This window comes from Coniosporium apollinis (assembly GCF_000281105.1).
Source record: "Coniosporium apollinis CBS 100218 chromosome Unknown supercont1.16, whole genome shotgun sequence".
In the NCBI taxonomy this organism is placed as follows: Eukaryota; Fungi; Ascomycota; class Dothideomycetes; genus Coniosporium; species Coniosporium apollinis.
This window is the reverse complement of record NW_006913278.1, coordinates 316,108-329,820: the sequence shown is the minus strand read 5'-3', so window position 1 is coordinate 329,820 and position 13,713 is coordinate 316,108. Positions and strand designations below refer to the sequence as shown.

At 57.4% G+C, this 13,713-nt stretch overlaps 8 protein-coding genes across 8 annotated transcripts; 3 read left to right on the top strand and 5 right to left on the bottom strand.

Annotated features, from left to right (window-relative positions):
* Positions 1 to 275: 275 nt before the first annotated feature.
* Positions 276 to 1,071, top strand: W97_03875 (uncharacterized protein; the record flags this gene model as incomplete). Its single annotated transcript, XM_007781769.1, has 2 exons — positions 276 to 428; positions 481 to 1,071. 2 exons carry the CDS (start codon positions 276 to 278, stop codon positions 1,069 to 1,071), a joined length of 744 nt encoding a protein of 247 aa, XP_007779959.1.
* A 357-nt stretch (positions 1,072 to 1,428) lies between these two features.
* Positions 1,429 to 2,392, bottom strand: W97_03874 (uncharacterized protein; the record flags this gene model as incomplete). The annotated part of the gene is made up of 2 exons (XM_007781768.1): positions 1,429 to 1,853; positions 1,951 to 2,392. The coding sequence occupies 2 exons, from the start codon at positions 2,390 to 2,392 to the stop codon at positions 1,429 to 1,431; spliced, it is 867 nt and encodes a 288-aa protein (XP_007779958.1).
* Positions 2,393 to 3,080: 688 nt separating this feature from the next.
* On the bottom strand, positions 3,081 to 3,954 carry W97_03873 (uncharacterized protein; the record flags this gene model as incomplete). The annotated part of the gene is made up of 3 exons (XM_007781767.1): positions 3,081 to 3,299; positions 3,353 to 3,666; positions 3,732 to 3,954. 3 exons carry the CDS (start codon positions 3,952 to 3,954, stop codon positions 3,081 to 3,083), a joined length of 756 nt encoding a protein of 251 aa, XP_007779957.1.
* Positions 3,955 to 5,488: 1,534 nt separating this feature from the next.
* On the bottom strand, positions 5,489 to 6,042 carry W97_03872 (uncharacterized protein; the record flags this gene model as incomplete). The annotated part of the gene is made up of 2 exons (XM_007781766.1): positions 5,489 to 5,776; positions 5,839 to 6,042. The coding sequence occupies 2 exons, from the start codon at positions 6,040 to 6,042 to the stop codon at positions 5,489 to 5,491; spliced, it is 492 nt and encodes a 163-aa protein (XP_007779956.1).
* Positions 6,043 to 6,869: 827 nt separating this feature from the next.
* Positions 6,870 to 9,658, bottom strand: W97_03871 (uncharacterized protein; the record flags this gene model as incomplete). Its single annotated transcript, XM_007781765.1, has 3 exons — positions 6,870 to 8,168; positions 8,224 to 9,252; positions 9,311 to 9,658. The coding sequence occupies 3 exons, from the start codon at positions 9,656 to 9,658 to the stop codon at positions 6,870 to 6,872; spliced, it is 2,676 nt and encodes an 891-aa protein (XP_007779955.1).
* Positions 9,659 to 9,970: 312 nt separating this feature from the next.
* W97_03870 (uncharacterized protein) lies at positions 9,971 to 10,738 on the top strand (the record flags this gene model as incomplete). Its single annotated transcript, XM_007781764.1, has 5 exons — positions 9,971 to 10,036; positions 10,102 to 10,223; positions 10,282 to 10,326; positions 10,388 to 10,579; positions 10,633 to 10,738. The coding sequence occupies 5 exons, from the start codon at positions 9,971 to 9,973 to the stop codon at positions 10,736 to 10,738; spliced, it is 531 nt and encodes a 176-aa protein (XP_007779954.1).
* A 401-nt stretch (positions 10,739 to 11,139) lies between these two features.
* On the bottom strand, positions 11,140 to 12,069 carry W97_03869 (glutamine amidotransferase; the record flags this gene model as incomplete). The annotated part of the gene is made up of 2 exons (XM_007781763.1): positions 11,140 to 11,737; positions 11,807 to 12,069. 2 exons carry the CDS (start codon positions 12,067 to 12,069, stop codon positions 11,140 to 11,142), a joined length of 861 nt encoding a protein of 286 aa, XP_007779953.1.
* Positions 12,070 to 12,232: 163 nt separating this feature from the next.
* W97_03868 (uncharacterized protein) lies at positions 12,233 to 13,369 on the top strand (the record flags this gene model as incomplete). Its single annotated transcript, XM_007781762.1, has 2 exons — positions 12,233 to 12,313; positions 12,371 to 13,369. The coding sequence occupies 2 exons, from the start codon at positions 12,233 to 12,235 to the stop codon at positions 13,367 to 13,369; spliced, it is 1,080 nt and encodes a 359-aa protein (XP_007779952.1).
* Between the last annotated feature and the right edge of the window lie 344 nt (positions 13,370 to 13,713).

Here is a 13,713-nt window from a genome sequence, read left to right as displayed (position 1 = left end):
GATAAGTCATTATCATTGTGGTGGTCAAAAGTCGGTTCCGTGGTTCACAACCGGGGTGTCGTTCACGGTACTGCTCCCCAATAGTGCACACCCTTCACCACGATACCCATTTCACCGCTCAGACGCGCAGACCAAAAGTGAATTTGGCGATACCATGCTCACTTTAAAAAGAGCTGATCGTGCCTCTCTTCCCTTTCCACGCCCTCACAATAGCCAGACTAGAAACAGCGAAATCCAGCACACGAAGCACCTCATACCCACGAAGCAAAGCCAAAATGTCCATGATAAAAGCAACACGCACTGATACGCGGCACAAACACTGCCGTAAGCTGCTATCAAAGATCTTCCACGCCTCCGTCTGCACCTCCAGCCAAGCCCTCGACGCGCTGCACCAGCACAGGCGCGCCATCCCCAAATTCAAGATCGTGGTGTGTTTAGTCCTGCACCGCGCTCCCGGCAGCAAGTTCTAACAGCATGCAGATCGAGAGACCATCAGCGTCGCCCACTCAAGACGACGAGGAGAGCGCCACCGCGAGCGCAGAGGAAGATGCAAGTCCTCTGGCCGACGCGTGCGGTTCGGGTTTGGCGGCCGAGTCGCGCCGTCAGGATGGAGATAGCGCAAACCAGGCGGGTACAGGTGCGCAGGACGTGGCGATCGCCAAGCAGGAGGGGAACGAGGGACAGAGTGCGGATGACGAGAAATACGACTACGACTGGGACTACGACTGCGAAGACAGCGACGATGGTGATGAGGACGATGACGAAGAAGACAGTCTCGGCAGCATGTATGCGCTAGCTCTCGCCGACATGCTCGAAGGAAGCCGCAGGCTGGCAAGCGCGTCGGGCGCCTCGTCCGCTGCCTCCTCATCCTCGAGCGCAACCCCACATGAAGACCACCGCAAAGACTCCGCCGTCGCGAACCTCGTCTCGTTCCGGAAAGCCCGCGCAGACGAGGCGCCGAAATCGAGCCGATCCCGCGGAAGCCGCTGCCGGCCCGCATGCGGCATCACAGACTCAGCATCCCAGGCCCGGAAGATACAGAAGGTGGACTGCGGCACTTGGCAAGCCTGAATGCGTCGATGAGGCGGATTGGGGATCCTAAGGCTGGACTAAGATTTAGGTGGGGCAGGTTCTTTATGTGGATGGGGGTGGACAAGACGACTGGGAGGGTGGGGCGGCCGCAGGTTATACAGCGATACCATAAGCTAGCGTTACGGCGTGGTGTCCACGAGCGCGGACGTGCCGGGTGATGGTAACTGTATAGAGCTGAATTTGTTGATGGTGGCGCAGCGAGGTAGTGGTGTAGAGGATGTCGAGCGCTCTGAGTCGCTGTAAAGACGAGACCGGGAGCGCTTTATGCTGCTTCTACAGAATTTCTTCCGGCTTTTAAAATAGCTTATGAAACCCCTTGTGCTCATGCTGCTGACTTCACGGCGGAGCAGTCGCCGAGGACGGCGGATCCGCGTCCTTCCAGTAGATACGAAACGACGGAAAAGGCACGCATGAAGTCTCCGGCTCCGGGATTCGCTCCTTATGCCAGCCGTCCTCAAACCGCTGGGCGTTCTTGATCGTCTCTTCAGTGCGGTCGCCAGCCGGCGTGAGCTGCCATCCCCTGATGCACTCCGCGAGATCAGGGTTTATGAACAGCGCGGGATCTTTACCCGCTAGGATCTCACATAGAAGGTGAAGCGCGTACATGCATGGGGCGTAGACGAAGGATGTTCTTTGGATCACTCGCGTGGCTGCTGGATCTTCTAGGATGGTGAGGCCAAGAGACTTCAGGAACTCGATGTCGAGTGGGCGGAGTGCTGGTTCTTGGATGAACGCGTCGATGTTATTGTGGTGCTGTTTCACTGGAATGATGGATTAGGACCGTGTCAAGACTTCCGCGTGCTGGGGAAGATTTGTCGTCCATCATGACGGACTGAGTGATGGAGTGGTTGTACTAACGTTGCTTTACGATATCCATGAACATCGCCAGCTGCCAAAAGCGGCCATTTCTGTTATAGTGCTCGCGACACAAGCTCCCCAGCGCCAGACACACCGCGTTGGCAATCCCACCGCCCAGACCGTACAGACCTTGCGCATCTCTCCCAAAAGCCTTTCCAACATGCCGCCGAACGCTCTGGCAACAGTCAGAGGCGAGATACAGCAGCTCATGCCTCGCAAAGTCCGCAGCCAGCTGTCGGAGCGTGAGACCCTCGATCGTCGGACCCTCGCTGCAGACGTTCCACGGCGCGCCCTTGCTCGAAGACAGGGTCTCGCGCTCCATGTCGGGACGGGCGCTGCATCTCGAGCGCGTTATGAGATTCCAGCCGTTCTCGAGCGCCACTTGTGTGGGTTTTCGGTTGCGTGGTGGCGGCTTGCGGGTTTTGCGGCTGGTGTGAGGCATTATGGGGGCTTGGGGTGGCTGCTTCGGCTGGTTGTGTGTGCTCGTCGCTGTGATGTTGACCAAGAGAGGGAGGGGTGTGCGCCCGTAGGGTCCTGCTGGAGTCGTGGTGGGTCGGCCATTTTGGTGAAGGCGGAGATGGGATGCCTTGTGGTTCGGATGGCGAGCCGACTTTCTGGCGCACGGTGGACAGATGTGGCCTCAAAATACCAAGGGGTTCGAGCAGATATTTGTACCTAGGTCATAAAGTAGTTCATGCCACCGCCGTCACGATGCTTAAATGTAGCGGTTGCGCCACTGATAGCCCAGGGTAGCACTTCTCCATCGCGATGAACACGAGCAATATTCATATATTGGGACCAGTATTCGTTCCTAAATGTTAGCGTCACTGATTGGATCGAAAACGTGGCTCAACAATGTAGACTTCAAGTGCTGACATATCAGATGCAGTCAACGATCTGAGGAAGGATACAGCCAGGCCCCTTCCAACAAATCCACCGCAGAGCCAACACCCGGCACAAACTCCTCAATCGCCAGCCCAACCGTAACCCCAATGCAATGGCTAGACGAGCCTGGTATAGTATTACGATGTAGAGTGTGAAACCGCACAAAGGTCGACCCTACCCAAGCCTGGCCCTTGATGACCTTTCGCGATCCGCTGAAAAGAAATTCGTACATCCCAACAACCATCTCACACCCACAGACTGGCCGCTAATGTTCCGGCCAGCGCTGGTAAGAGCGCCAGAAAGCTGTTGGATCCCGACAGCAGCAGGGGCGCCGCCGACTCCTGATTCGGGGTCGTGTAGAGGAGATTGAAGCCTATCTTCTCCCCCTGCAGCGTCGAGTTCTCGCAGTTCGATCTGTTGACCTGGGGCACGTCCTCTGGCTCGGCGAAAGTGATGTCGACGCACTGAATTCCCGTCAGCTTCGCTCCCTGGCCATGTGCTCGTGGATCGGACTCACATTGTACAGCGCAGCGCCATGCACGGCCGTCTCGATGATTTGTATCGTGGCGTTGTCCCCGACGTTGACGGTGACGTTCGGCGGCAGCGATATCCGGGGAAGGCAGAATGAGCCGTGATAGAAGCTGTTCGACGGCCCGGCGATCTGGAACACCGGAACGAGGTTGTGCGAGTAGTTCATGGGCTCGTTGCCGAAGCCCATGTTGATGTAGAACAGAGCAGTTGCGTGTCCTGAGAACCATCCTGGCTGGACGCCGATTGCACCGCCGGTGACGGGCCACTTCGTGCGATTGCGAGACATCGGCATGCCGCCGCCTGGAGGGCGAGGTTAGTGTTCTTGCTTGAACGTCCTGCCAACGTAGTTGCGCTGTAAGACTCACATGGGTACTGCCATTGCATGCCGTAGGGGTAGCTGGGCTGGCCATCGACATAGTTGATTCCGAGAGAGCCTTCCGGTATCGCACCGCTGACAGTGGTTCCGTTGGTGATCAAATTGTTTCCCCTCCATCCTGGATATGTGACAACGGTATGCGCTGCGACCAGGCTCCATGTTGTAAGAAAGGCGATAAGCGACGGTAGGCGCAACATGTTGAGTCCGTCCATCGTGAAACGGCTCCGGTTCCGGGCTTCACGGAGCACGTCCCAGAGATAGCTCGATCAGTGCGGAGAACTGACAAGAAGCAGGTCCAAAAGCTCCGAAGGGTGTGGCGGGTTGAGGAGGTTTAAGAGGATCAGGCTGCAGCCAAAGCACGCTCCTGCTTTCTGGCCCAACGGCGCCCAGATTGACGGGAGGGCTGGCCGAAGGGCACGCCTGTCAGGACGCACAGAAGCATCCTGACGAGCAGAGGCGCCCTGCAAATCGGGGTTCTGGAGTGCGTTGGACGGAAGTGTGGAGCTGCAATGGCTGGCCAGTCAGCGGCGGTGAGGGCGAAGCCGCAGTGACTGAGGCGCGGGAGCTCTAGCCCAAGCTGGCAAGGCGGACGGTGCATGCAGGGCGGGCCTGACTTGTCCGTCACGCTGTCCCGCTCGATGATTTGCGCGGCCAGCATCCGCACTTGCTGGGGCGTGACAGGCTGTGCATCTCGCGAGCTCGGCAGGCTCGGCTTGGACCTTTTTTTAAGCGCCCGGGTCGAGCTGGTTACATGGCCGTTCTTCCCACGATGGAGGCGATGCTCGAGTAGGAAACCTTCGTGAGCTCCAGCACTGTGACGTGATGGTGCTCATCAAAGAGCACATCTGCGCCGGCGACTGATCGCCCTCATGGAGACGCGCGCCCAGTCTCTCATCACTCGCACAATCGCTAACGCTGACGTTCACGTCAGCGGCATGCTCGAATCTGATGTTGGAGCTGGGAATGGTTTGGCCTCGCTGTCAGAGTCCATGCTTTTTTGATGGAGTCGCCATTGGGGATCTCTCAGTGACGAGGAGTCCAGCACGTAGGTTGTGCGAGTTGTGGTATGGACATTTCGATATCACGTGCGCATTGAATCGCCCAAAGGGTAAGGTAAAGCTTCACCCTCGACTCTCCAGTCCTTTCCTCAGAAGCTGGGTATCGGCAGCTTCGCTTTAGCCTACCGAGTCAGCTGTATCATTTTACTTCCACAAAGTACCATTTTAGAGGATACCCAGATCTATGTCGATCTAAGCATAGCTTCGTGCTGCAGTGGCCATCAAGAATATCCATGTTCATGACAAATGCAAACTCACATCAGCTTACAGCCTCTAAGCTGCGACGCGTAGTCCGTATGAACTGATCCTTCTTAGACTTCATCTACCAGGGGCGACCGCCAAGCGATTCACAAGCTCAGCACGCTTAGCACACTCATCATACGTGCATGCATTTCCATCTCCGCTTGGTCTTTCTCACTTGTCACAGTTTCGGCATCACATGTCTCAGTAAAAGCACGAATTGAAGTCGTTCATCTGTGTTCCATTTCTCCACCGGTCATGATTACCGAGAGAGTACGCGCAGCAAGCCGCATGCGCCGTAGCTGAAACCCATCGAACCTGGATACCACTGAGCCAGTCCGCCATTCTCCCGAGTCCGCATTAGATCCAAGCCTCAATCCAAGAAGAGCCCTCCCAATTCCAAGCCCAGCCCCAGTCCCGACGCCCCAAACCGACAAGGAGTAGCTGCTCAGGAGGTCTGCTTCTTCGCCATACACTGCATAGCGACGAAGCGATCATTGAACGCCTCCCCTACATTCGGCGTGCCCGGCCAGAGATAGCCCGCCACCGTGTCCGCGCCGATGCCCATCTGACAGCGCAGCGTCGTGTACAGGAGGCAGAAGGTGTTCTGATCCGGGCCAAACGAAGTAATAGCTTTATAGAAGCCGCCGTCGGGCTTGAGGTTCCAGCACGCGTCGGTCGGGAAGCCGATGCCGATGCAGAAGCCGGTCCAGTTCTCGTCGGTGCAGAAGTAGGCCTGGGCCGAGGTTAGTGGGCGAGGGGGGCGGCTTTCTGGGAGGTGGGCATGGAGGAACTTACGGTGTAGAGGAATGGAGGCTTGGCATGGTTGCTGAGACCCATGGAGGTGTTGGCGAAGGGGAAGGTGCCGTTGCCTTGGACGAGGTCCATGACGAGGGCGCCGCCAGCGGGAAGGTCGAGGGCAAAATCGACGGCGGAAGGATGGGCGGCGACGAGGTCGCTGAGGGCTAGGAGAGTTGCTGTGATGGCGGTGAGGATCTTCATGGTATCTGTTATCTCTTAGAAGGGTTTGTGTCGTTGTGCAATTGTGGTGTGTGATTGTCGAAGGTTGTCAGGATGAAGAAGAAGAGAAGATCTGTGTTCTGTAGACGATGTTTTGTGGGCAGCTGTGTTGTTGTTAGCATGAAGGTAGGTCACGTCAGTGGTCATTTCACCACTCTTTTATCAACTCGCTCTTCACTTTCACCTCGACGCCGGAAAACAAAGGCCTTCTTCGTCATCAGCTTCCTTGATATACCGTACGAGGCCGCAACGATATCCAAAAGAGCATGTGATGGCCTCGTGCCGCATGTATCCTTAGTGACGCCCACCTATGATGCACATACTGAGATCGTAGTGGCACCAATGTCGACGTGCCAGAAAACGTTGTAGAAGTATCGGCAGTTTCCGAGGTTGATCGGCGTCACTATATGGTTCATCATCCAGTCTTACGGACAGTGGAACCGCCTTTATACAATAAGTTTTTGCGTAGAATGTATCAAGTACCAATGCTGTACTCAAAGCTAGAGTTTTGGCAAAAATCTCAAGTAGTGTTTGGAAAGTTATAGAAAAGAGCGCTGCGACAACACCGGGTTTCGCTTGACAGAATCGCTGCCACGGCATCTGCAACGTTGGCTGGTGCGTTGGCAGAAGTGTTTCCCTTCCGGTTGTGCTGCAATGCCATGCTAGCTCTCCCTGATCAGGACAACCCGATGGGGACAACTACTGCATGGAGATCAACGGCATTGAACTGACTTCTTCGCTATCCAAAAACACCTTGACAGCTCAATCATGCTAGAATCAGTGACGTATCGTACAGCGCCCACATAATCTTACATAGCTATGTTCAGCCTGTCCAGCTTCTCGGTCGCCGCCTCGACAAGCGCCGTCTCCCGATCCAGCAGCTCTCTGACCTGGGCCACCTTCGCCTTCCTGAAGTCGGACGGCACCCGCACTGCGGGCGCGGCCGTCGTATCACTAGGCTCGTTCGCGGCTTCCTTCGCCTGCGCAACCAAGTCCTTCACCAGCCTCTTCACCTCCTCCACCCTCTGCCACGGCAACACCGCCTCAACATCTTGCTCTCCGTCCGCACCACCGCTCTCTGCACCCTCAGGCGCCAAGATCTCCCTCGCCACACTCTCAACCTCACCCGCCCAATCCATCTCCTTAGCACTCAACTCCTTCCCGCCGCCCTTCATCAGCCGTCCCCGCAGCCTCTTAAACCGTTCCTCCAAGCCCTCCTGCCTACTTCTCACCCGCCCAATCCTATCCTCAATCCTCTCGTTCGCCAGTCCCACCGGCCGGCCCTCCTCCTCCTCCCCACTCCCCTCATCCTCCTCATCCTCCCCCGTAACCCTCTCGATCCTATCCGCCACCTCCGCCGCCCTAGCAATCTGCTCCCCAAACTCACTAACCAGCCTCTCGCACCTGCGGAACAGATCCGCGGCCGCGAGGCCCAGCGCGTGCGTCTCGGCCGCCAGGATCCGATGCGCCTGGGACAGCAGATCCAGCGTCGCGGGGCTGAGCTTGACCTCGTCTTTCAGCGCTGGTCTGCGGTGCGCGGGCACGTGCTGCTCGATGAACTTCGGGAGCGCGGAGTCGCGGTAGAAGATCGCGGCGGGCTGGTACGCGGATCTCGGCTCCGAGATCTGCAGGTCGCGCGGCGCGTCGGGCTCGTAGGGGTGGTCTGGGAGGCGGGTTGAGGGGTCGAGGGTCCAGAGCGGGGGTTCGAGGAGCGCGGCGATGGGGGAGGAGGAGGTGGTGGTTAGGAGGAGGTAGCCGAGGTCGGAGTCTTGGAGGATGATGGCGGCGGGGATGGGGGTCGGGGTGTCGTATTCGGGGGCGATGCGGAGGGGGTGCTCGATCAGGGTTGGGGTGCTTGAGAGGAGGGAGGAGAGGCGGAAGAGGGCGCCCTCGTCGGAGGGGTTGGCAAGTTCTTCTTTGAGGCGGGGGAGCCAGGGGGAGAGGCTTAGGGAGTGGACGCCGCTTGAGTGGGTGACGAAGAGGAGGTCTTGGGACTGCACGTCGGCGGTGAAGCTTGCGTGCACTGCGTCTGAGGGCTCTGACGTGATGACGGTCTCGAGAATGGTCAGGCTGTGTAGCAGGCCGTCCTCCGAAAAAGCGGCGGTATTCTAATAGGATCGAATCAGCAAAGCTGCTCGCGCTCGACTCAAGCTTCGAACTTACTCTCCCTGTTGGTAGCCACTGTCCCTCGATTCCATCGAGCTCCAAGCAGATATGCACCTTTCCGTCGTTGGTCAACAGGCAAACAACAGCGCCCGGAAGACCTGGCTCCCAATGCTCGTGGTCGTAATCTGTGTCTTGACTCGTCAACCCTATAACGCGGATGTCTGAGATCTCGAAGTCGTCCTCGGTCTCGGGGTCGAACTGGAATGGTCCTTGGAGCTTGGGTACCGCGCCAGGCTTAGAAGGACGGGTAAAGACCTCCACAATGTCTTGGCCGAGCTCTCCCTTAGTGGTAAGCAGGTTTTGGTCCTGTATGCCAGATATCCATTGAAGCTGCTGTTCAGCAATCTGCTCATCCGCGTCCGATGCGCTCTCATCGCTCGAGACAATGGCTGATTTTGCGCCAATGGCGAGGGAGAGTGAGCGCATGTAGGGCGAAAATTCGGCATGTGTTTCCCACTCCCACTTGCTGGGGAGCAGCGGACACAGCGCATAGACATCGCCTTCCGTCATGGCTAGCCAAAGTGTCATCGGGGCCCAGCCGTACTCCGTTGTAAGCTGCCCGGTGCCTCCGAAGCATGCCGAAGCGACTTCAAGCTCCACGGAGTCTGGCGAGAAGCCCTTGCCCGCGCCATATGTTGATGCTCGGACATCCTCTTCGGCGCTTGTAGCATTGGCGAGCTTCTTCAGGTCGATCGCTAATGCCGGATTGTCAAACGACCACCGGTCCTCTCGGTTTATCTCCCACAGGCGAACAACAGCGTCTTTCGTGATGGTTACAAGACATCTTCCTTGGTAGCCGAGCGGATGCCACAACACCGACGCGATCAAAGCTTGCTCCAATACATGGGTGGTGGGGCCAAGGTGGAAAGCTTTGAGCTTCAACGGACCGCTGTCTAGAGCGCTCAGGTGCGAGGAATCAGGCAGAACGGCGACATGAACTGTGTGGGACGTGACGATGGCCATATAGTCATCCCTAGGAGATATGATGAGCTGTGTAATCTGTCCGTACACTGGTACTTTGAGCACCTATCCTCAGTCAGTATCCTGCCGCTGAGGAGTGCACCTCCCAGGTACGAAGACCTACCCTGTACGTGGCCTCCGCGTAGTCATCGTCCCGAGCATCGTTGCCATAGGCATCACTGCCGCTGCCCCTTCTCCGACTCGACCGCGAGCGCCTAAGGTCTTCATCCGAAGCTCCCTTCTCTTTAAGCAATACCAGGTCTGACCATCGTATCTCGTTCCCCGCTGCCACAAAGATCTCCGTGCCGCGGCGCGCAATTGTTCGTCTGGGCCCAGGGACCACCGGTGAGCTGCCGTTTCCGTTGAGGGGTCGCGCCTTGGTCTTGTTCTTAGCTGGCGATTGCGCGAAGAGGTCGAAGCCGGGGGAGGGCCTGGAGAGCCACGAGGGCGTATAGCTGAGCACTCGGGGCATGTTGGATGGAGCCTCCTGCAAGCTCGCCTCTTCAGATACTGTCTGTCAGAGCGCGAGCCTTAGAGTTCCACCTGGTGAGCGTGGGGAAGCTTTTGGTTGACGCGAAGCTTCCGACTGAGACAGAGCTCTTGATAGGCAGAACCTCCAAGGGCGATCCAAAATGAAGGTTGCTGCACGACACACGTGATTTGAGCCAGGACGTGTGGCAACCTTCAATTCGAGTGGCCCTGCTTGCTGTTTCACGCGCCGGCCTTCACCTCCGACATTCAAAGCTCCTGCTGCCGCGCGCAACAGCTTCACAAACAACCCAACATGCGCCCAACTACACGGAACACGGTCGATAGGCTGGACAAGCCCAGCTCGTACGCAGCTAGCAAGGTAAGCATCCTGTCCTTTTGATCCCTCTTTCATTGATCGAAAAGGCCCTAATAACCTGGGTATAGAACAAAAAGCGCAGATTCAACCGCGACCGCGACCACGACGACGAAGACCCCTACCGCCGAGAGAAGACACCAGACTTTGAAGACAAGTTGAAAGAAGCTACCACGCTCTATGTCGGCAACCTGTACGCCTCACAACCACTCTTGCATCATCGGGAGACTCACTAGTTGACCGCATCAAAGATCTTTCTACACCACCGAGGAACAGATCCATGAGCTTTTCGCGAAGTACGCCTTGGCTCACACTCGAAGCAGCGGAATTGGTCACTGACATCCCACTCCACCTCAGATGCGGCGAAATCAAGCGCCTAGTGATGGGCCTCGACCGGTTCCAGAAGACCCCCTGCGGCTTCTGCTTCGTTGAATACTACACCCACCAGGACGCGCTAGATTGCATGAAGTACATCGGCGGCACGAAGCTCGATGAGCGGATAATACGCACCGATCTTGACGAGGGGTTTGCCGAGGGCAGGCAATACGGGTAAGTCACGTTTACGCGGGCAGACTTGGGGCTTAGAGTCTTACTGTGTATAGGCGCGGCAAGTCTGGCGGGCAGGTCCGCGACGAATACCGAGACGAGTACGATCCTGGACGTGGCGGGTACGGTAGAGCGCTCGCGGAGGACTTGGACCACGACTGATTGCAACCATTGATGATTACCGCCAAGCTTGTGGGGATGAAGTGGTAACAAAGTGCGGAGAGATATGATGACTTACTACCGGGACACAGCTGAAGTGCGAAGAGCAAGCTTCATCACCACAACCCCAGATCCCAGCATCAACTACTCGAACCATTCGGGACGAAGCGTTTTGAGAAGTGTGCGGCTGCTACACCCGCATTATGCGATGTTCAGCGTACGGGACAGCGTCGGAGGCGTTCGGAGCAGATAAGACTACTACGAAGGTCAGAAAGGGGTTTTCACGTTTGTTTGCTTCATTCTGGATTTTATTCGTAGTCGATGTATAAGTCTACTTTCTAGTTGTCCATGATGCCCGCTCATGATGCATCTATACTCCCAAACGCCGCGCTGTTCCTATGCTATCACTGTAGCAATTCTTCTCTGCGGCTGATGGCAGCCAAAACCTGTTCCAACCACCAGACATGGATCCTCTCATCTCCCGTCAGCTCCGGATGGAAGCTCGTCCCGAAGACGTTCCCCTGTCTTACCGCAATAATATCCCCCTCCTCTCCAATCTCCCGCGCAGTAGCATCACTAAATTTCGACCACGCCTTCGCCCGTCCCGGCAACCTCGCCATAATCTCAACCTCCTTATCAAACTCCCTCCGCGCAACCTCATCCGTCGGCATCCGCGACGGCGCGACGATCGTCCCGTCCTTCGCCGCTTCCACTACCTGCATCCCCGCCGTATGCGGCAGTATCTTCTCGACGACCGGCGCGCGGATAAACACGCTTCTGAACGGCCGCTTATCCGTCTTCGTCTCCACGGCCTCTGTCGCAGCCAGGAACGGCAGGTCCAGCTCCGCCGTGAAGCTCTCGACCTGCCTGCCAAAATGATTCCGCTCGACCCGCACGTCGAGCCCGCCGATGAGCTCCTGCCCGCCCTTCTTGGTCTTGTTCGCGGACTCGGCGAGGAGGATCAGACCTGCGCAGGTGCCCCAGGTGGGTTTTCTATGTGCCCTGCCGCACCTGATGTTAGCTGTCCGTTCCGCTGCGTCGTTGTGCTGCTGGGCGGCTGGGGCGTCTCACTTGACGAAATCGCGCAAAGGCTCCAGCATCCCGGAGCGCGACGCCACGAGCGACATGGTCGTGCTCTCACCGCCCGGTATGATCAGGGCGTCGCACCGGTCCAGCTCGGCCGGCGTGCGCACCTCGGTGAAGCGCCATGCTGGGCCGGCGACGCGGTTTGCCGCTAGTGCGGCGGCGGCTTGCTGGAGGAGCTGGAGGTGCTCGCTGAAGGCGCCTTGGAGCGCGAGGACGCCGACGGTGATTTGGGGTCTGGATTGGGTCATTGTCTGGGTGGGGAGCGAGGGGGTGCGGTTGGCGCAATGGGCGATGGAGTGCTGCTTGTGGAGGATGAGAGTCATCCGAACAAATTCGTGCAGGGGTCGTATCGATAAGCTGGGGATCGTCGTTCAGTCCCCGACGAAAACCGCAGCTCACCTCCTCCGAGCCATGCCTCATACCGCGCCGGAATTGACTTGCTGGCTCCTCGACACCAGGACTCTATGGCCAGGCGATAGGATCTCTGATGTCGTGCGCCACTCACTTTTCCTCCCGCAACCATAGCGACTGACCGAGTATGAACCACAGGCCTCCTCAGCGCTCGCGCTCGTCAGCGAGGCTGAACAGCACAATGTCCGCAGCAAATACCACATCAGCGATGCGCGTATGACGCTGGGCTCCGCGCTCCTCAAACGCTTCTACACTGCACGCACGCTCGGCGTTCCGTGGTCCGAGATTAGCTTCACACGCAGAGGGGATGCGCGGCATGGGAAACCGTGCCACCTGTCCACCGCATCCACCAATTTCTCCGCTGGAAACCGTAAGAGGGTCGACTTCAATGTTTCACACCAGGCAGGACTGGTGGCATTGATAGGCGCTTGCTGGTCTGTCGATAACGAAGCGGGAGAGAAGGAAGAAGAGGCAACGCCAGAAGTGGAAGTAGGCATCGACATCACCTGCGTGAACGAGCGGAACGACTACGCGAAGCTCGACACCGAGGGCTTCGAGCGCTGGATGGACACGTACACGGAGTTTTTCTCCAACGACGAGATCTGGGACATGACGTACACGCTCCCGCAGCCGCTGACGTTGCTGGACGGCAGCACGATCAGCGAGGAGGAGCTAGGGCGACTGGACAGATGCGTCACGCGTGACAAGGAAGTTTCAGTGAATTTAGCGAACGGGCAGACGAGGACGTTCGGCAGCGATCTGATCGTCGATGCGAAGTTGAGGCGCTTCTATACGTTCTGGGGCTACAAGGAGGCGTATATAAAGCTGACGGGAGAGGCGATGATGGCGCCTTGGCTGCGGGACCTGGAGTTTAGGAATGTGAGGGCGCCGAGGCAGGGAATGGTGCCGCGGTGCAGTACCCACGGAGTTTGGGGCGAGAGGGTAAGTGATGCGGAGGTTTATCTGAACGACGAAAGAGTGGAGGATGTGAGTATGGAGATTCAGGCCTTTGAGGAGGATTATATGATTGCTGTTGCAGTCAAGCCGAAAGAGCGCTTAGGTGAAGCGGGCATTCCTAAGCTTGAACGGGTAGATGTTGAGGATATACTTGCGGCTGCGGAGTGTGGAGGTGCTTGATGGAGGTGAGGAAGTGCTCCACATCATCCTGACAGGCCAAAACTAGCTGTGACGGCTCAGACACCGTCCTCTCAACTTCAATTGCACGAGCAACTTCAATAGGATGAATCAATCTCATCTACTGGACTAAATGCCACACCTGGACAGGCCTCACCCGGGATCTGACGTCACTCATTCCACCAGAAATTCTGAGGGCGTGCAAGAACGCGACCTCCCATGCCAGCGACCGAGTATTTGCTTCCTCGTGCCTTGCAGCGCGCGAGGTTCTCGTCCTGTCTGTAGCACAAATTAATATATGCGGCCACATGTCGCTGCAGCGCGATTTCCGCTTCAGAGCGGTCAGG